Below are 26,958 nucleotides of genomic sequence, written 5' to 3'. Positions count from 1 at the left end.
GTCTCTCTGCCTCTCCTTCTCTCTCTGTGTAATTCTTTCAAATAAATAAATAAATCTTTAAAAAAAAGAATATTTAGCCAACATACATGACAACAAGGTTGAATGCAACGTTGATGTCCAGTGCAGTCTATTTTTGATGTCTGTTTCTGTCAGCCAGCTGAACCTTGACTTTGCAAATCAAAAGACTGTGCATTCATGCGTGTTTGTAGAGATGCCCCCTTACCTCCAAGGACTGAGTCAGTCCTAAGATGGACACTAACAAAAAGGGATTGAGACAATATTTCCCAAAGACCTGGGTGACAATTTTCAAATAGGGTATGGGATTCTGCTGTGTCATAATTGTGAATGACATGGTCACAGAGAAATGTGGCTGTGCTTCCGGGGAATGTATTACGTTAAAGGGAATCACTTCTCTCTCTCTCTCTGGAGTCCTGATTCCTTGCTTTATGGTTGCTTTTTCCACAAATGTTCCTCCTGAAACAAAGAGGATATATTTGGAATTCATTGATAATTTTGTTAAAACGTGGACTTGGCAATTATCCTTGAAACGTCTTTCCTAATTTAGCATGAAGTAGAATTAAATAGTAGAAATGAAGGAATTTACTTGGAGATATCAAAATGAGAAGGAGAATTGTTTGGTTCCACAGGAGACTGGGAGAGGGCCAAGGGACGGATTGAAGGGAATTATCAGGCATGCATGTTGTTTTTAAGCGATACTTGAGACTGGGATGTGCAACAGCTGTGTTGTTGGCTTTTTTTTTTTTTTGTCTTGTGCCAACTTTCTTTATTTGATTGATTTTCTCTCTGACAGCTCACTGTGCTGATAAATGTGTCCACGGTCGCTGCATTGCTCCAAACACCTGTCAGTGTGAGCCTGGCTGGGGTGGGACCAACTGCTCCAGTGGTAAGTCTCCACCTGCTGTTGTCCGTCCAGGGATGTTTGTGCTGGATGGGCCCCTGTGTCTGCAGATTACCCTGAGCCACAGTTTCCCCCTCCATCCCCATGCAGAGCGTGATGTGGATTCCAGTCAATGCATTCATGGAGTTCCTAATTAAACCTCTGCATGTCTTTTATACAGAGCTGTTGTTAACTGAGTATAAAGAAGAGCACCTAGAAAAAAGGCTATTTTAATAACCCAATACCCATACATTGGTGAACACAAATGTGAGGGTCCAGGTTTTAGACATCTTACTACAGGAAGGCGTTTGTGGTCGTACAGGCATTGAATTCTAACTGCTTGTACTTGTTGATTTATCCACCAGACTTTCCTGAGGACAACGGTTTACCACTTGTTTTTTTAACTCAAAAGTAAAATGAGTATTTTTGATACTTGCATTATTCTGGTCTGAACTCAGAGGCAGAAAACTTTTGGGGAAAAGTATTTGTAACAGTTTCAGAATCATGCACAGTGTGGTGCTTGTTAAATGAAGTCATAGTATGGAATAAAAGTTCTGTCCCTTATGTTAGGATTGTAATTCTGCAATGGTGATATTTCGGACTTCAAGCAGAGTGCACCTAGTACCCGTAGTCCTTGTCATGAGGACTGAGTGATGGAGTGTCTGTAGTGCAGTTGCTTTGCTGAATTTCACAGTTAAAACTCATCGCTGCGTGCATAATTGTGCCACTTCCTGATCCTCTCTTCTTCTCTCTTGCTTCGAAAACTCTGAGAGGGAATTGAAACGGCACTAAATTGTAATACATGAAGCACTACATTTGTGAAAAGGAAATCACAGTTTTAAAACATTAGCGGGTTCCCATGACAGCAGAAGTGTATTTTTATTGCTACTGGGAATTTTCTGAGACCAGTCCAAGAGGATCTCACAGCGTCTCCTTACGCTCGTGCTGAGAATTTTACTTGCTTCCTTGGGGGCGTTAGCGCTTTATCTTGTTGGCACCACCTGTTTGGGACTGATCCGCTCTTGGCTTTCCCCAGAGCAACAACTCCAGCAGAAGCCCTGGTGCTGTACCTGCACAGAGCATTTGGTCTGAAAGAGTCTTTATTGTACCAGGGAGTGTGTGTGCATGTGAGTGTGTGTGTGAGTGTGTGCGTATGTGTGCATGTGAGTGTGTGAGTGTGTGCGTGTGTGCGCATGTGTGAGTGTGACTGTGTGCATGTGTGTGCGTGTGTGCATATGTGTGAGTGCGTGTGCGTGAGTGTGTGCATGTGTGTGAGTGTGTGTGAGTGTGTGCATGTATGTGCATGTGTGTGCGTGTGCGTGTGTGTGCATGTGTGAGTGTGAGTGTGCGTGAGTGTGTGCATATGTGTGAGTGTGTGTGCGTGAGTGTGTGCATGTGTGTGTGAGTGTGAGTGTGTGTGTGTGTGTGTCTCTTTCAGCCCCGACAAGCTTCTCAGTTCCCAGGGACAGCTGCCTCGCAGGGCTTTGTTTTGCTGCTGCTGCGAGTAGGCATTTTGTTCACAGGCCACTGAGGCACAATGCTGAGGATGTGGGGCCTGGCGCAGATCCACGTTTCTGGCCGACTGACCTCAAATACGATGTTGCTTTCATGAACTTTCCAGCTTCAAAATGAGTTGTGCCTAGACATTTCGAAGAAAAATAACATTATTATAAACTGCTTGGGAAAGGGGAGAGTGGGTGTACTTCCCGTTTGGAAATGAGGTTTGTTACTAATTCCAGGGCGGGAAGGCTGTGCCATCTTTCGCGAGCTTTGTCTCCTGAGTGCTGCGGCCTACCTCAAACTCACGGTTCAGACTGACGAGTGCCTGTGCAGGCCAGATGAAAGCCTGCGTAGGTTCGTACTCCCTCGAGCTGACTTGGGCCTTCTAGAACATAAACTCCTGCTTTATTTGGGAGTTTCTGGACTTTTAAATGAATTCTGTAGAATTCTGAGAATATATGTTCTTTTAATTCCAGAAGGTGATATTTAGGCAATCTTTGGTTTCTTTTACTTAACTCATACTTCGGCTTTATAATGGATAAAAAGATTTAAAAAAATCAGCAGATATCTGAAACCTATATTGAGGTTCCAAGAAAAACATTTCTGGCACATTTTTTAACCATATGAGAAAACGCCACCTGGGTTTTGTCGGTGGCAGTTACCCTAGTATCAGGAAATGTCTCGTTTTGTTTACTTTTGGCCAGATAATTCCAGAAGTAAAAGTGTGTTCTAGTAACCCACTACACAGCTGTTAAAAGGGGCTAATTGCTTGTCCATTTTTTTTTTTTTAATTTTTGACAGGCAGAGTGAACAGTGAGAGAAAGACAGAGAGAAAGGTCTTCCTTTTGCCGTTGGTTCACCCTCCAATGGCCGCCGCGGTAGCGCGCTGCGGCCAGCACACCGCGCTGTTCTGATGGCAGGAGCCAGGTGCTTCTCCTGGTCTCACCCGGCCTGGAAGAGGGGCAACCGGGACAGGATCGGTGCCCCGACCGGGACTAGAACCCGGTGTGCCGGCGCCGCAAGGCGGAGGGTTAGCCTGTTGAGTCACGGCGCCGGCGCTTGTCCATTTTTAAAGATTTATTTTGTATTTATTTGAAAGGCAGAGTTACAGAGCGAGAAGGAAACACACACACGCACGCACACACACATAAACATATACACATACAGAATCTTTCATCTGTTGGTTCACTCCCTAGATGTTCTCAACAGCCAGGACTGGGCCAGACTAAAGACAGGAGCCTGAAACTCCATCTGGGTCTCCCACGTGGGTGGTGGGGAAATCCAAGAATTTAAGCCATCTTCCACTGGTTTCCCTGGTTGCGATAGCAGGCAAATGGATTGGAAGTGGGGCATCCAGGACTGGAACCAGCATCACCGGTGGCAGTTTATCCCACTGTGCCATGCTGGGGCCCCCAGAGGGCCTGCTCTCCAAGGATTCTGTTTCTAGCTCCCTTTCTGTCTGGTTCTTGTTACATGTGAATTTGATGATAGATGTAGGATTCATAGCATCATTGCTCTGGTAGTTAGACTGGCTCCTTGTACCATCACGGCCCCTCCCCATGCCTTATGTCCTCCATGCTCAGCCTGAACCTAGCTGCTCGGGTTTTGTAGCTGGTGGAGCGGCTCAAACCTTCGTCCTGGAAGGGTCTGAGAGCCCGCTTGTCCTGCTTTTTCTGGTCATTGATGTTTGCCATTGACCTTTATGTGGAGTCGGGAGTGCTCTGCAGAATCGCTGGGGTCCAGATGGTGTTCTCCCTTCCATCCTGTGTAGCAGGAACCCAGTCTCCCTCTGATCATCAGGATCAATTCAGCAAGAAGAGTCACTGCTTTCATTGACATTGGAGCCTACAGTGGCCAAGGGGCATTAAATTGATCACTGTTACATACCACCATCAATTTTGTTTTCCTTCTAAAAATACATGGGATGAGGCCAGCGCTGTGGCACAGCAGGTTAATCCACTGTCAGCTGTGCTGGCGTCCCGTGTGGGCTTGCATGGAGTTCCGGCTGCTCCACTTTCGATTCAGCTCCCTGCTAGTACATCTGGGAAAATGAAAGATGGCCGAATTGCTTGGGCCCCCACACCCACGTGAGTGACCGGGAAGAAACTCCTGGCTCCTGGTTTTCACCTGGCCCAGCCCTGGCCGTTGTGGCCCTTTGGGGAGTGAACCAGTGGATGGGGGATCCCTTTTTCTTTCTCTCCAGTCTCTCCCCCTCTGTGTGACGCTGACTTACAATCGAGTGGATGCATCTTTAAAAAAAAAAAAAAGCTAAAAGGAAAGCACGTGGGAGATGTAGGGACTGACAAATGCTTTCAGGCACACAGTTGAGATCTGGTCCCTGGCCCATGGAGGGAAGTGTCTCTACCCATGAGGCGATCAGTGTTCCCAGCCCTCAGTGCATTCTCTGCATGAAGACCAGGTGTGTCAGAAAGCAGTGCACACTTTGTCCCCCTGGAATGAAATCATGATTTATTTGAGTAGGCTAATACATAATGTTTCTTTTTAAATTTGATTAAAATGATTTTTAAAAGCACACACATATTTCATTTTCCTTGGCACCCTAATGTGTCCCTTGGCCTGTATGAGAGGACAGTGTTCATCTTTCTCACCCTCTCCTCCTTCCCACTTGTCTCTCCTGCTCCCCAGCTCTTCTTCCCCTGCACTAGTCTGTCTGTCCAGGCATCACGTCTCAATTCCTCTTCCCCGATCCTTGGGTGATAAACGATTCCTGGAGGGCAGGGGCCGTTGTTACTGATCTTGCAGCCCCTTTGTGCCTGGCGTATGATTGGAGCACGGTCAATGTTTGTTCCATTTAATATTATTCACTCAACTTTGCGATTCTGAGCAGGCCATGCCAGTGTTCATGTTGTGAGCTTTCCTTGAATAGTCTCTGTGGGCAAAGCACTGTGTCGGATGCAGGGGTTAAGGGAACAGCTGAGGGGTGGGTGCTGGTCTCATGGGAATGGCCTCTACAGCAATGACCTCATGTGAGGCTCACAGCACACGATGAGATGGTCACAGTCCTCGTTCCTGGTTTACAAATAAGAAAATGGAGGCACAGAAAAATTAAGTGACTTGCCTGGGTTTATGTGTCTCATAAGTGGGGGAGCCAGACCCACATCTCATTCGGAGCTGGTGGCTTTAATCAAGACGATCCTGTGCCTTCTGAGAAAGGTTTAGCGAAGGCAGCCAGAATCCGCAGCGGTGAGGGGGTGAGGGCAGGCGGCCGGGACAGACAACTCTGGACAAATGTTAGAGAAGTCCCCTGAGAGATGTGGAGGATACATTCATATTAGAGACGATGAATTTATAATGACACCATCTAGTTTTTCCTCATTTGTCACATGAAGAATGTTGGCCAGATTGTATTTGTGACCTCTTGCAAGTCTACAGTCCTGGGTGTGAGTTCCTTGAATGAATTTCTGTGTGTAGTGTCTGACATGTTTTGTGTTGCCAACACTGTAAACCTTTTGCATGAGCAGTCACAGCACATTTGTTTTCTTAACCTATATAAGCCTGTTTATGATTTCCTATTTCTCTCATGGCTGTAAGACACAGATGGGAGAGCCATAAATCAGCCTATAGCTGGCAAGTGGTTTTCAAATGCTTGTCCTGAAGGCTCTCTGCTTTTGACATTAGTATCAAGGAGGGGCTAAAATGGAAATTAATTTTGGTCCAGAAAACCCATGTTGGGGTTTATTCAGTCAATAATAGCATTTCTGGTTAAGTGTACTGAGAAGCAGCGAAAATATGCCCTAGAGGCAAGACTAGTTCAGTCATTCTGAGGTTCCGTGTAAGGAACGCTGATGACCTTTTATACAACCAGACATGCTGTGCAGTGTAGAGTGAGCAATAAGACTTTGCCTGCGGGATGCTCACATGGGCGGGCCTATTTGGAAGATATTACAAGGCAGACATTGCCAGGCACACAAAGCTGACATCGTCGCCAGCAAGGTCTGCCATCAGGGTCTATTGATGGGACACAATTGAGGGATCGATGGAGTCTGAAGGGAGAAGGCCCCCAGAGCTGAGGCCTCGCAGCAAGTCATTCAACCGCCCGGCCAATGTCAGAGTCAACTCAGAATCAGCTTGACAGGCAGCACAAGTAGGAGTAGATCATTTGGTTTAGTGGTGATGAGTGGCAAGGCTTGAGCCCCAAATAGCTCATCAGAACTGCCCGAAGGCCGGATCACTGATGGAGCGTCCAAATCGTTTGATAGAAATCACAGACAGAACCTGCTAATGTTGCCCTTCTGAAAGAGTCTGAAGCCTTTCTGGCCACTTTCTGGAGGGGCAGAGAAATCGCATCACCGCCCCTCCAGCCCCGTCCTGCCATCATCCTAGCTGCTCTCCTTTCTGGGCTGTTTCTGAGCCACCTTTGCCTCCCCCTTAAAGCAAGTGTCTGCTTTAACAGTGTCCCACTTCATATGTGTGCAAGGATTCAATGGCACAATTACTGTTTAGTGACAACAGAAAGTGCATGGTCTGGCAGTTCCTGGCGTGAGGCATACGGCTTCTGCCACATTTCTCCCATGGTGCAGTCATTGGGCAGGGCAGTGATGGGCAGCTCGTTGGGGATATTTCCTCTTGTCCCGTGGGTCACAAAAGTCTTGCTTTATCTGGAGCTCTCTGTTCACAGTTGTCTGCCAGGAGATTCCTCAGACAAAAGCCCCAGTGAAGCTGATGTGTTTGTTTGTTTAATTGCATTGTTTCCAACCACCGATTATGGATATCCTTGCCACACGAACTCCTCTCTGGTTCATGCTGCTTCTGCCTTAGTGGGAATGGCTTGGGCAGCTACGTGGCCCATGTCAGTCAGTTCCTATGCAGGTGCTAGAAAGATGAGGCTGTACTGTCAGGCTATGGAACTCCATTACATAGCATGCATTGCTTTCTCTTTTCTTTTATTACTTTGTGCAGTATCCAGGTATCAGAAAATCTTGCTCAATGTCAAGATAGTACCAAATCTAACCTCACTGTGGTACCTGGTGCCACCTACCCAAGACTCCATTCGCTGTCCACTGGTGATTTCAGTAGACTCCCTGCTGGCTTCCCCACCTAGCATCAGTTCTCTTTGCTGAGGTCAAGGCAATGTTGGAAAGCTGTACTGCTCCCCTTCTCGAAAGTGCCCAGCATGTCACACTGCAGTTAGGAGAAACTGCACAGCCCTGAACGTGACCCACCACGTCTGCGTGGCCTGACCACCCTGCTCCTCGAGCCTTTCCGCCTCCTCTCTGGAAGTCTGGCTGCTCATTCTCTGCGTGCCTGTTCTGGAAACACGCTGGCTTCATTTCTGACTTTGCTCTTAGTCTTTCCTGCGCCTGCAGTAGTCTTCCTGCTGAGTCCTGACGTGGCTCACTTCACTGGGTCACTTAGATCTCGCCCAAGTTCCCTGCCCTCCCCATATATAGAGAGGCTATTCTCAGTTACTGTCTGTCCCATTCATTTTTAACTTTTTCTCAGGTGCTCTGCCTCTCCTTTTGAGGCAATTTCCATTTCACAGAGGGGCTGAAGGCTGTGGAGAGATAGGCAGAGAACTGGAGAGGTCAAGGCAGAAGAGAACTGAGCTCCATGGCTGGAAGTCTGCCGCTCAGCTCCTTTAGGGAGCTCCAGGCCCCCTGGCCTTGAGATTCACGGATTCACCTTGGTTGAGCGCAGTGCAGACACGTTTGTCCTTGGTGACTTAGCAGGAGACTCCTTGTCCATCAACTGGCAACTGAAATGAAACTGCAGGAGGGGTGGTTTCCATGAGTTGGAGGAAAAGGTGGGCCCAGCAGCTCTTTACCCTCAAGAGAAAGAAGATGGTGGTGTCAATACCAAGGCTGTCACTCTTGGGAGCTGTGATTTAATGGCCCCATGACTAAGAAAATTGTTTGAAAGTCAGCCTTTATTTGCATGGAGAATGTACGTAATTTTGCCATCTGAACTTCCCATAGTACTTCTCAAGGTGAAAATACTGTATGATGAGAAAGGACTTAGCTGGTAATTTGTACCCAAATGGAGTACGATCAGGACAAAATTAGGCAAAGAGATTCAGACTACAAATTATTTCAAGTCACATAGCACTGAGGAGAATTTCATTAACTTTTTTAGACTCCTCTTTTATCAAACAAATAGCAGGGTATAGCTTAGTTGAGTTTTTAAAAAATGTTCATACTGGGAGCAACCATATTAGCTCATAAATCTTTATAATTTTTCATATAAACATATAAGAACCATTTTCTGACAACAGAAATGTGTTTTCTGGTGGCTCTGCTTAGAGTGAAATAATAATATGTATCAGATGGTCCTGTGGACTCACTGGTTGCTCCTCCTCTTACCCAAACTATTCAGTTTCAACAGAGCCACATATATGAGGATCCTTCAGAAGGTTTGTGGAAAAAGAGAAGTTTATTTTGGTGCAAAAAAATTTGGAAATATCGTGCATAATCTTTTCATATTACAAATTTTTCATGAATACTTTGAAGGTTCCTTGTGTGCATGGATAAAAAATTTATTTTGCACCAACATAAACATCTTTTAATCTCTGTTTTTCTTTTGGAGTGCCCTAGTATCTTGTCAGTTTACTGAAATTCAACATACTGATTTATTTCATAGTCCAGCATCTTCTGTGGCCTTATCTGACATCTGATCATTTGTGATTATGTGAAAGGATTTTTTAAAATATGTAGAAATTTTCTTAAGGCAAAAAAAATTTTAAAAAGCGAATCATTCTGTTGTACTCTTTGATCAAAGTATGTTTCAATTCACAGAGAACCTAGCTGATTTGTGCCTGGAGAAGATCAAACCTGCTTGAGATGTATAAAAATAATAAAGGGCAGAAAATAATAATAGGATAATACTTATCCTATTAATAAGGGCTATTCCTGTAGGGTAAATAGTTGAGGAATGAAGTGATTTTATCACTCACTACTGTTGCATGAATTTACCACAGGTAGCTTTGGAAGGAAGCTTAAATTTTAATGGATTTGATTTGAATGGACGCTAATAGATAACAAGGAATTTTTTTTTCATACATTAATGAAAAGCAGCCATTTAAAAAAAGAAGAACCTGTGTTACAAAGTCAGGGTTACATACGCAAGTTTATCCATGCTGTATATTAGTTATTAGATAATTTAGACCATATCAAATTTTAAAATTTCTGTAAGATGGAAGTTACCATGAGCAAAGATAAGAGAAAAAAGAGATTAGGAATAGATTTTTGCAACATATAAAACAAATAATTAGTATGTACATATACATGTAAAGAACTCCCACAAATCAATATGAAAAAAAAAAATCCTTCAACTAAAAAAGTAGACCAAGGATACAATCTGGTAATTCAGAGTCCAGGAAACCGAGTGGCCAATAAACATGCAAAGATGTGCTTGTCTGTGTAGCAACCAGAGAGAGGAATAGAAAGGACCAAGCTGCCCTTTCTCACCTGCACACTGGCAGAAGTCAAGTGTGACTTTATCAAGTGCTAGCAACAGCATGACGGGTTTGTGAATACCACTGTGATGTGGTTAAGTTGCATAATAGCATTAGATGTCAGTTTGGCTGTCTTCAGAATGAAATTTTAATATGTGTGGATCATACGATCTGGAAATTTTATTTCAACTTCTATAAAATACATTTACAGTCTTGGATACGTGTAGTAAAGACGTGTTCTTTAAAGGTGGGAGCAGGGAGGGTAGGGGTGAAGTTCCATTATGCTGTTAAAACCACTTGTAAGAAATGCTTGAGATTTGTTCCTTTTGTAATAAATAAAGGAATTATACAAATTAAAACAGACAAAAATGGTAAAAATGTAAATTACTAGGTTTTTTTAAAAAAAGTGTTCTTTTCATCTTTGGAATGGTGAATATTTGGAAACTGAAAATGGTCACATGTATAGGAAACGCTAAATTTATCAGAAGCTGTTAATGTAGTACTATAGAGCAGTTTATAGTAATAAGCTGTAAATATTACTGTAAACTGGTATTCCACCATGTTAGCAGATATATCGATATTAGAGCTCAATATCATAAAAAGTGAAAAACCCAAGATGCATGCGGCTATGTACATTTTTGTAAAACACACAAATACATGAAACAGTTCCGTACTCAACACACGCATGCATACATAGACTAGAAGGGTGCATACTGAAACCACGATGGGGTGACTTGGGCCCTTCAGTGAAGATGCCTGTATCCCATGTAGGAGTGCCTGCGTTTGGTACTTGCTTCCAATTCCTGGTCCCATCTTCTTGCTGATGCAGGCTCTAAGGCGCAGTGATGGCTCCGGTAATGGGGTTCCTTCCCTGTGAGGGGCTTGGCTTGAGTTCCCAGCTCTGGACTGTGGCTGTGGCTGCGGCCATTGAGACATTGAGGAGTGAACCAGTGGGTTGGTATATTAATACATTGATTAATTAAATGATTAATTAAATAATGAAAAAATAGAACCATTACAACACTGACCTCTGCAGAAGGGATAAGGAAGGAGCTGCGGACAGGCACAAGAGAGGCAATAGAAGCTTTAGCGTTATCTGCCATGTTTTATTTATTTCATTTCTTCCATTCACTGATGCAGCACGAGTGACAGTGTTCCAGAAAGCTAATTCTTGGTCTGGGGTAGATGAGCCTTTGTTACAGTATTATTTGTAGTCTCCCATAGTTAAACATGTATTTTCTTAGGAAAACTATATTAAATCTTTGGGACCAGCCAGTAAGCATTACTGATGGGGGAGGTAGTTTTCTTACTGTGGGATTTTTGGCACAAGGTTTAAAGCCTCTGCCCTGTAGGCTCTCATGTCCATGATGAAGAGAAGGAGTATGTGTGCAGTGGTGGTCCTGGACACGGAGCCTTCAGTGTCCTGCCCGCTCTGGGAAGGACCCAGGTCTTGTGTCTCTGTACTCAAACACTCACTGAATTCTTTCACAATAAGTCTCAGTATAGGCCAACAGAGAAAGCCTGGCTGTGTGCCAGGTCTTATCTGGAGCATGTAGAACAAGTAGAAGTTGATAAACACAGAAGATGCTTAACAAATTGTTAATCAAAAGATAAATGTGCAAAAGAATGAAAATATGACAGGAATTGATAAAAGCAAGACATTGGGCAAAGGCTCCTGAGGTTGGTACTATTCTGGTGTCAGTAAGTAAATGTAGTCCTCCCAATTCTTACTTAATCCCAGCCTTGAGAGTCTTCCTGGGCTGATGAATTGGGTCATCAAGATGCTTTCACAGAGAGACACCGACGCGCATACGTCGACGTGTTAACGTACGATACACATTTCACACCCTTTTTACTTTTCCTGGTTTGTAAAGCAAGACTAGCCTCCACGGAAGCTATGAAATGACAGTTCATACTTTGAACATTCACTTAACAAACGTTTTGAAAGGAGAATAAAGGCTTTGTCTCAGCCACTGAGTACTTGGAGCAGCCTGGGAGGTGCTCCGCGGTGGTTGTTGGCCCTCTGTCAGCTCCCCGGTGGTTTGCTGACATCTGAAGGACATGGGATTTTTGTGCTTTCAGGGCATCTGGGAAATACATTTTTATTGTTCTTCTTCATGGATGGAGAGGCTTTACCGAGTTGTTTTATTTTTAAAGCGCTTGATGTTTTGAATGAGGAGCTTTTCTTCTGCATGAACAAAGGGAGTGACACACCATCGCCTTGGTAGCCCCACAGACAAGGAATAAGATCACGGGGAGATAAAAGACCCCGAGGGACCCAGCTTAAGAAGAAAGGGTGTCCATTTCAGGAACCCCGTTTTTCTCGCCTTTGAGATAGCGGGAAATTATTTTGGTCTCTTCTAAAAGTCACTCACTTTATAGAGATATTTTCTTCGGGGAACTTATTTTTGGCTTTGCCTCAAGACGTGCCGGGTGGAACTTCCTTCCCTATTAATTTTCCTTCCTCGTTGTGAATTTACCCATGTTGAAAGTCATGGGAGGCCATCACAGCCAAACATCATGTAAAAAGGCATGTTCAAGTCAGTATGTTAATCCTAATAGATACCTGACATTTTATATGTGAAGGGTACTTTGCAGTCTTAGCTAGTTCAAACACAGGAATGGTGGGACTAGTTGTGTATTACAAGCTGATGTCTCTGTCCCCAGGACAGCTTTGAATTTTAAGATTCGGTGTGTTATTCTGCTCTAAGGATACATGGGTAGTAGTGTATCCCCAAGGTGTTTGATCTCCATTTGACCTACCACTAGGCTTAAACCAAGGTTTAGAAACCCTGATCTGCTCCAGTAACCTAGGATTCATTTAGATTGAATACATGTGCATACAACCGGACCTTTCTGTTGCTGTCTGATTGCTTAAGAGAAGTATCTTATGGTCCAACATGAGTTTCAAGGTTGCTTCTGCGGTGGTGAATCATGAGGCCGGTAAATGAATGCAGAGTCAGATCAGTGGGATTTTTTGGTGCCTACTAATTCAGCCATTTTGTTTATGACAGTATATTCCTTTATACTGAAATGGGGATTATTAAGAAATTCCTATGTTTCTTTCTTTTTTCCCTTTTACGTTTCTGGGCACTATGTACATGCCTACACATTTCTCTAAATCCAGAGTTTAACTGACAACTAAGAATACAATACAAGGTAACTCTGGTGTCATTATAGGCCTGAAGTTTTTCCAGCTGGTTTTGTAAAAGTGGACAAAATGTACCAGCGCTGTGGCATAGTGGGTAAAGCCCCCATCTGCAGTGCTGGCATCCCTTGTTGATGCTAGTTTGAGTCCCGGCTGTTCCACTTCGGATCCAGCTCTCTGCTACGGCCTGGGAAAGCAGTAGAAGATGGCCCAAGTCCTTGGGCCTCTGCACCCATAAGGGAGACCCAGCAGAAGCTCCTGGCTTCAGCCCAGCTCAGTCCTGGCCTTTGTGGCTATTTGGGGAGTGAATCAGTGGATGGAAGAATGTCCTCTCTCCCTCTCTCTCTCTCTCTCTCTCCCTCTCTCTCTCTCTCTCTGCCTCTTACATCTCTGAAACTCTGCCTTTCAAATGAAAAAAAAAATCTTTTTATTAAAAAGAAAGACTGAACTGACAGTGGGCATTTAGCATAGAAATTCAGATGCCACTTGAGTTGCCCACATCCCGTTAAAACAAAAGTGGACGAAAGATTGAGGAATTGCCGTTTGCTTTACAGAGTTACTAAGCTGTTTTATTTTTGAAATTCACATTGTGAGAACCAAATTTTCCCTTTTGGCACAGTGATTCATGCAAGACAAACAACACAGACCAGTGTCGGGCTTGCTGTGATTCCAGCTCCACGTACAGCTGGCGGGTGTTTGTCTGAGGCATTATTTCTCCTGGGGTGGGATGTTCCACTGTGGCAACCATGGAATAAAATTTCACACGTAATAAGAGGTACGTTTTGTGTTGCTACCGTGTTCTACCACCCTCATTTTACAAAAAAGAAAATGAAATGTTATGATGGTGGAGGACCGACCCAGGGTTTTATAGCTATGCATCTGTCTGATGATAAATGGTTGTAGCCTCTCCTTGAGCCAGCTGGTGACCGAGGAATATTGTAACAAGGTGAGCTTACTGGTGAGCTTCACCTAAGGGACATGATCTCATCCACCCATCCATCCTTTTTGTTTTTTCCTACTGAAGGAGTCCCTTGCGTGAGACAGTGCACAATATGCTTTTTCCCCTCCCCCAGAACAACACTCAGTGTGGCATTTCAGCTTCGCCACCCTTTCCCCCTAATTTTTACTTATTTATTTTTTTGAAAAGCAGAGAGAGAGAGACAAACAGAGAGGGAGTCTGCTGCCCATTAGTTCACTTCCCAAGTGCCCCAAACAGCCAGGGCTGGGCTGGGCCAAAGCCAGGAGCCAAGAATGCACTCAACCTGGGTCTCAAGCAGTCAGACTATCACTTCTCCCTCCCAGAGTGTGCGTTAGCAGGAAGCTGGAGTTGGGAGCTTCTTAATGTGCCTAATCATGCCTGGTTCATGTCATAACTCTTGCCATCCTACCTAGCCACACCCCTCTCCACATACCACATTCATAATCACTTTCATCTGTTCATCAGATATATCATTTTTATAAATTTTTTTTATTTATTTGAGAAGTAGAGGGGAGAAGGAGGGAGAGAGTGAAGATAGGTTTTGCACCTACTGGCTCATGCCCCAAATGCCTTCAACAACTGGAGCTGATCTCCGTGTAAACAGAGATAGGAATGCCACCCCCAACCTCACAAAGTGACAAAAACTGGGTGACAAAAACCCAGTCACTTGGGCCATCCCTGCAGCCTTTCGGAGATTATATTAGCAGGAAGCTGAGTCAAGAGCTAGAGCTAGGTATCAAACCCAGGTGCCCCAGGATGGAACATGGCGTCTACACTGGCGTCCTAACCACTGGGCTAGAGGTCTGTTCCCATCGGGCAGAGCATGAGTGTCAGCCATGTGCCAGGTGCTCTGTGGCCCCCGTTGTCAGGTCTGGTCCTCCCAAACCTGATGACATCAGTGCTGTGTTCACAGGCTTGCCAGCTCTTTGGTTTGCATGATAATGATGATTAAATCATTATCAACTTACAGACGCGCTTCAGAGTGGACTGTCTCCTTCCTTTTATTTTTCCTTTGAGAAATGTCCTATGTTCTCACCAGTGAGATCATTTCCTCAGTCCTCCAACATTGGCTCGTTAGCTAACCCCAAAAGCTTGCACAACGAACTGCAGTCATTTGCTGCTTAGCCTAAATGGCTCCTATTAGACACAGGCTTAACTGTGGGATATTATATTTATCCAAAGTAGATCATTTCGATACTTCAGTTGCAGAATGAGCTTGTTATATTTTTTTAAGGGAAAGAGTTTATTGGGGGAAACCTGACAGACCAGAGGGAAGGGGCAAAGAAGGAAAAAGAGGGAGAAGGAGAGTGTAAGAGAGAGAGAGAGAAACAGAGGTCAGGAGACGGAGAGGAAGAGAGAGAGAGAGAGGCACATATGTGTTCAAGAGAAGATCCTTTTAAAACTTTGCCAGGAGGAGGGCAGGAAAGTAGGAGCAGCGAATCCCATTAGGGTGGGGATGGGGCTTGACACTGGCAGTTGGGCCATATGGCCACCTGGCTTCCAGCAATGGTGGCAGGGGCTAGAACCTAGGATGGTGTCAGGGTGTAGATCGCGAAAAGGGCTTGTTCTGTTGTATGTATCAAATCTTGGGTTTGAATCCTGGTGTACTCAAGTTGGCTGTTTCCTCTGAATGTGCTACTGTTAAATACCCTCTCTGAGGCAAAAGTAATAAGGATACCCACCATGTCATTATTGTGGCGAGCACTGGAACGAGCTCATAAAATGTGGTTCACAGACCCTGTCGTGATAAAATGCTCAGCTAACAGGGTGTTTTTTTTTTTTTCTTTTTTTGACAGGCAGAGTGGATAGTGAGAGAGAGAGACAGAGAGAAAGGTCTTCCTTTTTGCCGTTGGTTCACCCTCCAATGGCCGCCGCGGCTGGCGCGCTGCGACCGGCGCACTGCGCTGATCCGATGGCAGGAGCCAGGTGCTTCTCCTGGTCTCCCATGGGGTGCAGGGCCCAAGGACTTGGGCCATCCTCCACTGCACTCCCTGGCCACAACAGAGAGCTGGCCTGGAAGAGGGGCAACTGGGATAGAATCCGGCGCCCCAACCGGGACTAGAACCCAGTGTGCCGGCGCCGCAAGGCGGAGGATTAGCCTAGTGAGCCACGGCGCCGGCCATCAGGGCGTTTTTTTTTAAAAAAAGAACTTACTGCTTGTTTTTCTCTGGCTGCCCACAGTATGCATAATTGTTGTAGAAAATTTAGGAAATCCAGTTAATCCAAATGAGTGAAAGAAAAATCATGCGTAATCTCCAGTCCCAGAGAACCTTGGTGGTGCCATTTTGCTGGGAAGCTTTCCATTGTCCCTCGGTCACTCCGTCTTTCCCATTCTCTTCCTTCTCCTCCAACCTCCCAGATATTACGTACAACCTATGCAGTTGCTGATAATCGACCATTTTTTACCTAAAGTAGTGACAGTTTCATCTGGTACATTCTAATAAATTGCTAAAATTGGGTCATGTGGTGCATACTGATTTCAATGTGCTCTTTACAATTATGATATTGCAAACGTCCTTCTAGTTCATTACATACTCTTCTGTAATTGCGTATGGTATCCCAATTTTTTTCACCAGTTCCTTATTACTGGAAAATTAGGTTGGTTTCCATTTTTCTTTGTTGTGAATGGTGCTGGGATAAACGTTCTTATAGCTTCGGCATGAGGAAAATACAGTGGTTTAGAGCAGACTCGGGACAGAGGGTCAGTGCTGAATCCCTTTGTACTTCCAGGAGTCTGAGCGAATCACCTGGAACTCAACTTCTTATAAAAGAGGGGTGCAACCATGCCTACTTTGTAAGGTCACTGGAAGACTTCATCCATCTCTGGAGGTTAGAATAGGGTCTGTGAGGGCACTGCAGTATTATTAAGGAGTTCGGCATTTAGCTCTTACATTTTTATTGTCTTTATGTACACACACACACACACACACACGAGTCTTCAAAGTGACCTCTAAAGCGGAGGTGTCTGTCTGCTCTCCTGTAAGACTGTTTGAGGCTTCCGCAGAAAGGGAAAGGTTACCTCCGCCATTGTTGTTCCCCTGCTCGGGACTCAGGGTGCAGAGTGTTCTACAGCTTAGCCTCCCCAAGATCAGAGTGTGCCTGACTGTCACTGCCAGCCTGCTGATTGCCATTGTACATGCACAATCGAGAATATCAAAAATAGTGTCCGTGTGTCTCAACTTTTACATAATTCAGTTTTACTTGGGAGATATGAAACAAGGCAAATATATATAAACCTTGTGGCCTAAGTGCACCATGAGTACATGGATAAAAGATAATGCTATTATTAGAGAGCATCTCAGATTGAGTTTCAGATGTTTATTTATAGGACAGGTGTTTCTGGGTTGCATGTGGAAAAGTAGGAGACCTGGGAGAGAAAGGGGATAGGTCTGGCGTGTCTCTGTCTCCACCAGATTCTGTATGTATTTCTGCTGGTTTCTTCTTGTGTTCATAGCTAAGAAAGATAATCATGGCCATAATGCAACGGCATAGAAGCCCAAGGTAACCTTCTTGGACCTCTGGCCTGTTGCACGAGTCCTTCTCTCTAAATTTTTTGTCATTTATTTTCATTGAATAGAAAGAGTTGGCAGGAAAACAGGAAGGGAGACACACACACACATACAGAGAGAAAGAGGGAGAGAGGGGTTTTCCATCTACAGGTTCACTTGAAAATGCTCAGAGCAGCTAAAGTTGGGCTTGGCTGGAATCAGGAGCCAGGAACTCAATTCAGATCTCCCACCTGAATGACTGAGACCCAACTACTTGAGCCACTGACTGCCTCCTGGGGTGAGCATTCCCTCTGAAAGTAAGACTTCCTGCAGACCCCACCCCTCCCACCTTAACTTCCTGTTTAAAAACCCTACACACTGTACATGAATGTGGCACACTCTGCCTTTAGGTGGCAGGTGGCAGTGTAGGTGGGAAGTCTTCCCTGACCCCAACACTGGCTGTGTGTCATCCCATGTTCCATTGTAGCTAGACCATATACTGACCTTGCTACTTATTACATAGTATTTTATTTTATTAAATATGTATGTATTTATTTAAAAGGTAGAGTTACAGAGAGAGAGGGAAAGAGAGGGTGGAGGGAGAGAGGAGATAGAGAGATCTTCTATCCACTGGTTAACTCTCCAAATGGCTGCAACATTTGGGGCTAGGCCAGGCTGAAGCCAAGAACCTGGAACTCCAGCTGAGGCCCCATATGGGTGGCAGGGGCCCAAGTGTTTGGAGCATCATCTGCTGCTATCCCAGGTGCACTAGCAGGGAGCTGAATCAGAAGTGAAGCAGCTGGGACTCAAATGGGTGCTCATTGGATGCCAGCATTACAGGCAGCAGCTTAAACTGGCTGCACTACAACGCTGGCTCCTACACAGCGTTTCATTGCCTGCTAACTTGAAGTCTTTGCTGTTGGACTGAAAGCCTTTAGACGTGTGGCCTCTATCATTCTCTTTTGCACTGCAGGCTTGGCACTGTATGCCATACATGCAGGTACTTGAGAGACATCAGTTGAATGAATCAGCGCCCAGTGCATGTATGTGATCTGTGGTTGCAATGTGAGGGCACTGGAAGTTACTGCTCTAAGTGTCCCAGTGCATACCCAATGTTTGGGGGGATCTCATGCTTTCCTAGTTTTCACCAAGGATTGGAGGATAGATTACATACTTCTGATATTACACAGGAGTTTAAAATTCTTTATTTCCAACTTACCATGAGATCTTATTAGAGCAAGCTGTCTGTGCCTGTCTGAGACCCTCATTAAGCTATCTCTGGCCAGATCTGCCTGGATCTGGGTGCATTGTGCTTGAGAGCCCATTGCCAGCTGTTAGCCTGGTAAGAGCTGAACCCAGAAGTGAAAAATGAGTCATCACTTGCTTACCAACACTGAGATTCCTTTCAGTTTAATCTGAAACAAAACTCTGTTCCTTCATGTTTCCTGCTCCAACCCCAGCACCCACGCCATGGGTGCCGTGAGTGTAATTGATTCCTCAAGCTATTCCCATGTTCACCACTTTCTTGCGGAGGGAAACACTTGTCCTTTGATGCTAGAGTGAGGTAGTTAGATGGTCTGAGCGCAGGCTCTCTCCGGATTGTTTAAGACATGGTACTTGAGCTGAGAGTTGTTGGTTAAGCCCTGCACTGAACGTAAGGAATAACTTCTGCTTCTTGTCTGGACACATCGAAGTACCCTTGCACTTGTCATAGCCAGGCAAGAAAGCTGGCTTTTGTGCTACAGGCTGGGTCACTCACCGGGGTACATTTGAACATGGATGTATTGAAGTCGTAAGCTATGACGGGGGAAGAAAGGAACAGAAGTCACAGCGTTGCCTGAATTCAGCACGGACGTGTGTGTACTCCTAGTTCCGCTTCCTTGCCATTTGTCTATACACTTGAACTCATGTTACTGCACTAGATTCACGTAGGGAGGTGCTGGTACCATTGGCCTTTTTCAAAAATGCAGCCCAAGGCAAGGAAGCTGTCACTTCCAACAGGCCGTAGTGCTTCGATAAGGTCAGGGATCCCACCGTGTCCACGAGATAGCATATCTGTGAAAGCAGGAAACCCTTTTCTCCATACTGATAGTACTTGATTTTTGTTCTGAATTCATTTGTATTATAAGAAGATGTCTTTATTTATTTATTTGTTGCCAGTTCCAGGGATATAGGGCTGAGCTGTGTCTGACTGCTCAGACTCTGTTGAATGGGATGTAAGACAGGGCACGGTGTGGAGGAGGGGTCAGTCCTGTCCCCTCAGTGGCTCTCTTTCTTCTGACCTCCTTCCTGTTGTTATAAAACTGTCTGTGAAACACGCATTGTTGAGACCCATTCTCACCACAGTGCCACAGTGATGAAGCTACTCACTATTAACCCAGCATGATGTTTTTGAAACTTTTACTTATTTAGCATTTATTTTCACTATTTGAGAGACAGAGATCTTCCATCTATTTTTGGTCCAATCCCCAAATGCTCTCAACAGCCAGGGCTGGGCCAGGCCAAAGAAGGGAGCCAGGAGCTCAATCTGGGTCTCCCATGTGAGTGTCAGAACCACCATCGGCTGCCCCCCAGGGCATGGGTTAGCAGGAAGCTGGAATTGGAAGCAGAGTCGAGACTCCAACCAAGGCCCTGCGTGCAATATGGAGTGGGGGCATTCCAAGTGGCAGCTTAACTGCTGCTCTGCCATATGCCCATTCCATCACAATTATTTTAAAAATGCTTTTGACATGACATTAATGTCCTTATTAAGGAAATTTAGAAGCTAAAATTGCCCTTTGTGCCAGTCAACTAATCCTCCTTTGAGCAGAGCGAGCAGGCAGGTAGTTCATTCAGGTATCTGAGGCTCCCCCAAAATTGAAAAGGAAATGGAAACTTTGGAGAGGGATTTGCAGAGATGAGCAAAATGAATGAACTTTTGGGAAATCAGTAAAAGTATTGGCTCTGCAGCACACTGTCTGGAAGAGGGCAAGATCAGGACTGCCTTCACATTTTAGGAGTGAGATCATTGATAAGAGGGGGTTTCAAAAGATTCATAGAGAACAGAATTAAAAGAAGGTTGGGGCTGGTGCTATGGTATAGCCAGTAAACCTGCCACCTGCCATGCTGGCATCCCTTATGGATGTCAGTTCAAGTCGCACATGCTCTACTTTGGATCCAGCTCCCTGCCGATGCACCTGGGAAAGCAGCAGAGGATGGCTCCAGTGCTTAGGTCGCTGCACCCACATGGGAGACCTTGAAGAAGCTCCTGGCTCCTGGCTCCTGGCTTCAGATCCGCCCAGCTCTGGCTGTTGTGGCTGTTTGGGGAGTGAACCAACAGCTAGAAGATCGATCTCTCTCTCTCTCTCTCTCTCTCCCCCTCTCTCCCCCTCCCTCCCTCTTTCTCTCCCTCTCTCTCTTTCTCAACTCTGCCTTTCAAATAAATAATAAATATTTCGAAGAAAAAAAGAGAAGGCCATTTTGGGCAAAACAGTTTTGAAATGCACGTGAGTTTTTTCACAGTCTTTTTTCCTGAACTTTCTGAAGACTCCTTGTAATGGATTGACAATATTGTACGGAAGGCAAGAGAAAAAAAGGATCAAGTGGTAGGGTAACAGGTTTGTCTTAAGAGGAATGGGAATTTTCCTTTTTAAGGTTTGATGAGTCAGGGAGCAAGTTTCAAAGGATAGTGTCTATTTTGGAAGATCATAAAAGCAGGATAAATTTTTATCTACTTGGGCTCTCTTAGTAAACTTAAAGGCTACCATGTAACTTTCTGAAATAGATATTATTTTTCTTTTAAGATCCTAGATTAAAAGAATTACAATTAAAAAATATTCTTTGTCCATATCCATAGGCAATAAAAGAAACACCTCCTATGAATAACAATTAGGCTAGAAACTCATTTTGGAATTACCACCTAATCTTATTTTGGGAAAGAAGATTGTGAGTTCTTAGGTAATTGCTTTCTTGATCTGCTTTAGGTTCAATAATTCTCTCTCGTTGTTTTTAATTGTGTTAAAGTGTGTTTATTAAAGTACTAATGAGACCAAAGCCATACTGATTAAAAACGAAATTATTCATCCCAACCTTTTGATATCATGGACTCAAAGGTAGATTCTAATGTTGGAAGATGGATCCTGCACTCCTAATGAGGCATCTGCTCCCAGAGTTATTTTTTTATGATAGCTTATCCCGGATTTGTTGAAGTCACAAAATTTTTGTGAAATGGAACTTTTTTTTTAAATCATAAAACCAATTTATTCTAAGAGCTCTAGGCAGTGTGCATATTCCTTCATGATTTTTGTCGCATCCAATAAATAAACACATACATACACGCACAGCCGGCTCAGCAACACATATTAATAGTAGGTTTTGTTGATCGTCACCCTGTATAATTTGTCAGAGGAGTTGTGCCTGAGAGTTTTTGCTCCCTACACCCTCCTTTTCTCCAGTTTCTTTGGAACTGCCCTTTAAGATGCTGACTTCTGCCTCCAACGTACCTGCTTCTGTGTGCCTGTTACCTTTGGATTTGCTGTCCATTTCAGTTGCAGGTTCTCCTCCTCCCCGGGTTTGAAATAGACCAGTACAAGGGTATTTCTTTTTTTTTTTTTTTAACTTTTATTTAATGAATATAAATTTCCAGTATACAGCTTATAGATTACAATGGCTTCCCCTTCCCATAATTTCCCTCCCACCCGCAACCCTCCCCTCCCCCGCTCCCTCTCCCCTTCCACTCACATCAAGATTCATCTTCAATTCTATTCATATACAGAAGATCAATTTAGTATAAATACTTCAACAGTTTGCACCCACATAGAAACACAAAGCGAAACATACTGTTTGAGTACTAGTCACAGCACTGAATCAAAATGTACAGTACATTAAGGACAGAGATCCCACATCAGGAGCAAGCGCACAGTGGCTCCTGTTGTTGACCCAACAAATTGACACTCTAGTTTATGGCGCCAGTAACCACCCTAGGCTGTCGTCATGAGTTGCCAAGGCTATGGAAGCCTTCCAAGTTCCCCGACTCTGATCATATTTAGACAAGGTCATAAAAGACAGAGTGAGGATAGTAACCAATGATCCTAAGAGTGGCCTTAACCAGGTCTGAACAATTATACAGCATGAAGTGGGGAAGAGGACCATCAGTACACACAGGTTGGGAGTAGAGCCATTGGTGGTAGAGTAGAGGTTATGATTACAAAGGAATGAGGCCCAAGTGGACTAGACAGGGTCTAGAACAAAGGACAGAGTCATTATTAGAGGAGCTAAGAAAGGTGCTGTCTAAGCTACAAGTAATTTTACTGATTGAGAGGCAAATAGAACCTGATAGAAGGGGCTTGATAATAATCTGTTGGGCTTTAGGCCTTGTAAGTTAAGAGGCCCAGACCTATCTATCTCTTCACATGGGGTATATCCTAAGGGAGGTGTGAACCTCCTAGGGGAAGGCACTCTGTTGACTTTCATTACTTGGCTGGCCTGGGAGGAGAGCTGGCCAGGTAGTACAAGGGTATTTCTAAAAGTTCATGGAGATTGGAATATGGCGGCACGTCTTTGGGAACTCGTGGAAGGCCCCTCGTACACTTTTTCCCCTGTCTGTTCTCGGAAGCTGAGCAGCAAGTTTCTTACCTGGAGTCGGCCGGCCCAGCCAGGGAACAGAGTCATCCCACCCCCGTGGCTCTGCCTCTGCCCTTCCCCTCAGCACTGTCACTCTGAGACCTGCGCTGCTCTTCCAGCGCCCTCTCCCTGCTTTCTCAGGGCCGGCTCCTTCCTGCCCTTTCCTCATACCCCAGTGGAGGCAAACCTGTACCGCTGCTCCTTGCATTCAATGCATCACCACCAATCCCTGGCCCAAAGATGCAGTCCAAGCCTCTTCACATGCAGAAATGTCCCTGCCTGGGCGGGTCACCTGCCCCAGCATGCAGGGACTCCATATCTCCCAGCATCCCTCGCAGGTGCCTATTGTCAGAGCTGCTTCAGACGCCACCCGGGGTGGGGGTGAGGAGGGCAGGGCGGGTCAGGGGGAGGTGGACAAGGAACAGGCTGAGCGAGGTATGAGCTGGAAACTGGTGACACCTCAACACTGAAGGTTGTGAGGCATTGCCATGGGGTGTCTCTGGGCCCTGTCCCCTCTGAGGAATGGCCAGGAGGGGTCATCATCCCTTCTTTCCGCGTGTCCCACAGCTGCCCTCCCATTCACTCCCTTGTTTCTCTTCCCCACCTCAGCCTGCGACGGAGATCACTGGGGCCCCCACTGCAGCAGCCGGTGCCAGTGCAAAAACAGGGCTCTGTGCAACCCCATCACGGGCGCCTGCCACTGCACTGCAGGCTTCCGAGGCTGGCGCTGCGAGGACCGCTGCGAGCAGGGCACCTACGGTAACGACTGTCACCAGAGATGCCAGTGCCAGAACGGAGCCACCTGCGACCATGTCACAGGGGAGTGTCGCTGCCCGCCAGGATACACCGGAGCCTTGTAAGTGACATGCTGCCGGGCAGTGTGGTAGAGCTGTTCACCGCTCTGTTTGTGCTACTGCCACCACCGCACTCCTTGTGCCTCTGTTTCCGTGGCTCCCTGGAGAGTTACTGAGGAGCCGGGCTCTGGGCACAGAAGGGAGATGAGCCCTGAGAGCCATTAAGGGCTCTGCTATTTGACTCATGGCATTCCAGCCTGGGTGAGAAGGAGAGAGGGGCAGGGGATGTGCAGAGAGGCCGTGTTTGGATCTGCCCGGCCGACTTCAGATGCTGGTTCGATTCTCCCGCGATGATATTCAGTTTACTCCACTGCCTGTTCAGCGTCCACGCTGGCTGTGCTTGGTGTATTTAATTAGCTGCATGAAACTAGGTGGTCCCAGTGACTGAGAAAAGAGGAAAGAGCTAGGATATCCCCTCATAGAGCACTCTGAACTGTGCCCACACGTAGTAAGTAGCTTCCAAGTGTTTGCTATCCTTGTTATTGTTAATGGGACATCACTTGGGGGATTTTTAATAAAGCATGCTTAACAGGGATAAAGATCAGCAACAAAGAAGATGAAATGTTAATAGTTGTAACTTTTAGGTAATGTCATGCCAGGGGTGCTCTACAGGTCCAAAAAAAACCACTAACAGCCACTAATAAAGAGGAACTGGGCTGTTTGACACTTTGATGCCCGTGGATAGTAATATTGCTCTATGCCTATAAGGGTGTATGGCTCATGACTGTGTGGGAAGTGTGCACACAGAGAGACATCCACTTATCCTCCACTGCTGTCTGAGGGAGGAACATTCTTTGCTTGGCTCCCATGAGCAACCGCAACAACAGGCAGAATTTGCACGCAGAAAAATATAGACAATAGAAAAATCTTGTTCCCTTATTGAGAAAGTGACAGTTGTGAATCACAGGAGCAAAACTTGAAAGAACTACAGCTGATTAAGTGAATGCCTCCTGCCGGCAGGTGCCGAGCCCTCCAAGCAGAGCTGAGGGAGGATTCCCCATGTTTGGAACAGGTAGCGATCTCCAGCTGTTTCACTGAGAATATTGCTTTTATGGGTTCTCACCAAGGCCGCGACTGGATGGGGATATGGGAAACTGGGAGCAGTTTCTCCCAGGGGAAGAAGCAGAGGCTTCGAGAAGAAGGTGCCTACCACAGAGGGGTGCGGGGCTGCAGGCTGGTCAGTCTGGACGGCAGACCACAGAAACCAGGTCATGGAGAGCATGCGCACGAGGCCGGTGGTGTGCCAGCCTCTAACCTCTCTCTGAGGTTAGAAACCAAATGCACAGACGGAAGTCAGCGTGCAGGTAGCACAGGCACCGTGTAAGAGGTGCAGGGCAAGCCTGTCACCAGTGAGCGGGTGCCATTTGTGCTACCTTGGTGCTGGCAGGACAGATTCTCCTTACGGGGCAGTAGTCTCATTAGAAAGTGCTCGAAACAAAGGGAAGGACTGGGTGACCTTTCAGCCCCTATGATTAGTGCTCTTGATGTTAATTAAATGAGCAGTTATTGAACAGGGAAAACTTGTCTTCTAGAGCTCTAGGCTGTTGTGTCTGTGAACTTGAGGGTCATATGATTGGGTCAATAATGGTGTCCTTTGTCACTTGTTCACTCTCAGCTGTGAAGACCTCTGTCCCCCCGGCAAGCACGGTCCACAGTGTGAGCAGAGGTGCCCCTGCCAGAATGGAGGAGTGTGTCACCACGTCACCGGGGAGTGCACGTGCCCGCCTGGCTGGATGGTAGGTTGTCCTCCTGCTGCCACCTACACCCACCCCATCTCACAGTCACCTGCTCCACGATGCTCAAGTGAATACCCATGTGGAGGACTTCAGCGTGAAAGGAAGCCACAATAGTGGTTGCAGATTCCAGAGTTGAGTGTGGACCTCGTGGTTCAGATTCAGGTCGGGGTGTCCACACCTTGTATCAGAGTGCCTTGGTTTTAATCATGGCTTTGTGGCTATTTCTAGCTTCCTGTCAACGTAGACCCTGGGGTGTGGTGGTAATGGCCCAAGTAGTTCGGTCCCTGCCACCCTCGTGGGAGACTTGGATTGAGTACCTGATTCCCAACGTTTGCCCAGCCTAATCCTGGCTGTGTGGGCATTTGGAAAAGTGAACCAGCAGATGGGTATCTATCTTTCATTGTCTCTCTGCTTCTCAAGTAAATTGTAAAACAAGAAGCGTCTCCAGAGGTCGAAATTCTTTAGCCCAAAGAAGGCAGATGGTGATTTACTGCTGGCTTTGAAAGGGCACCGGGGGTCTTTGTGGACAAGACAGTGGCCATCATCCTGTATTCCTCGCGAGATAAAACGGAGGCCCACATCTAGTCTCCCCCACGACGGCCAGAGCTGAAAAGCACGGGAATTATTTAATGATCATTTTCATAATCATGTTCCGCAGATCGCTTCTGTTCTTGGAGAGCATTGTTCAGAGTACGCGTTAGTGAAGCAGTTGCCCAGTTACAGAGGTGAACCGAGGGCCTCGGGTGTGCAGAACTTCTCAGAGCCTTTGGTGTCGTGGTCTAAGCAGAAGCTACCATTTACCTCACTTCCGAGATGCTGATCACGGCACCCTCACTTCATGTGGGGATTTCGAAGATGTTCCTCTATGTGCAGTACACAATGCCAATTAGCTTCCTAATTAGACTTATCTGAAATCAGGAACTAATCCTGGTGCTTCTCTCTCTCTTTTTTAAAGTTTTATTTATTTATTTGAAAGGCAGAGTTACAGAGAGGCAAAAACAGAGAGAGGTCTTCCACCTGCTGGTTCATTCTCCATATATAGGCCAGAGCTGCACCTATCCGAAGCCAGGAGCCAGGAGCTTCTTCCAGGTCTCCCACATGGGTGCAGGGGCCCAAGGACTTGGGCCATCTTCCACTGCCTTCCCAGGCCATAGCACAGAGCTGGATCAGAAGTGGAGCAGCTGTGACTCGAACTGGTACCCACATGGGATGCCGGCACTGCAGGCGGCAGCTTTACCTTTATGCCATAGCGCCGGCCCCGCTTCTCTCTTTGAATTGGTTCGTGACTCTGTCTTCTTGAAGGCTACACAGTGAGTGGCCCAAGTCTGGCTCCTTCATTAATA

The 26,958-nt window shown here is 45.8% G+C and overlaps 1 protein-coding gene across 1 annotated transcript in view; it reads left to right on the top strand.

Annotated features, from left to right (window-relative positions):
- MEGF10 (multiple EGF like domains 10) overlaps positions 1 to 26,958 on the top strand; it is a 125,394-nt gene that overhangs the window by 39,788 nt on the left and 58,648 nt on the right. The window contains exons 4-6 of the mRNA XM_062189960.1: positions 812 to 904; positions 23,635 to 23,881; positions 25,495 to 25,615. Coding sequence (XP_062045944.1) covers positions 812 to 904; positions 23,635 to 23,881; positions 25,495 to 25,615 — 461 coding nt within the window. The remainder of the gene's footprint in view (positions 1 to 811; positions 905 to 23,634; positions 23,882 to 25,494; positions 25,616 to 26,958) is intronic.

This window comes from Lepus europaeus, chromosome 4 (genome assembly GCF_033115175.1).
Source record: "Lepus europaeus isolate LE1 chromosome 4, mLepTim1.pri, whole genome shotgun sequence".
Lineage (NCBI taxonomy): Eukaryota > Metazoa > Chordata > Mammalia > Lagomorpha > Leporidae > Lepus > Lepus europaeus.
This window is presented reverse-complemented; position numbering and strand designations above follow the sequence as displayed.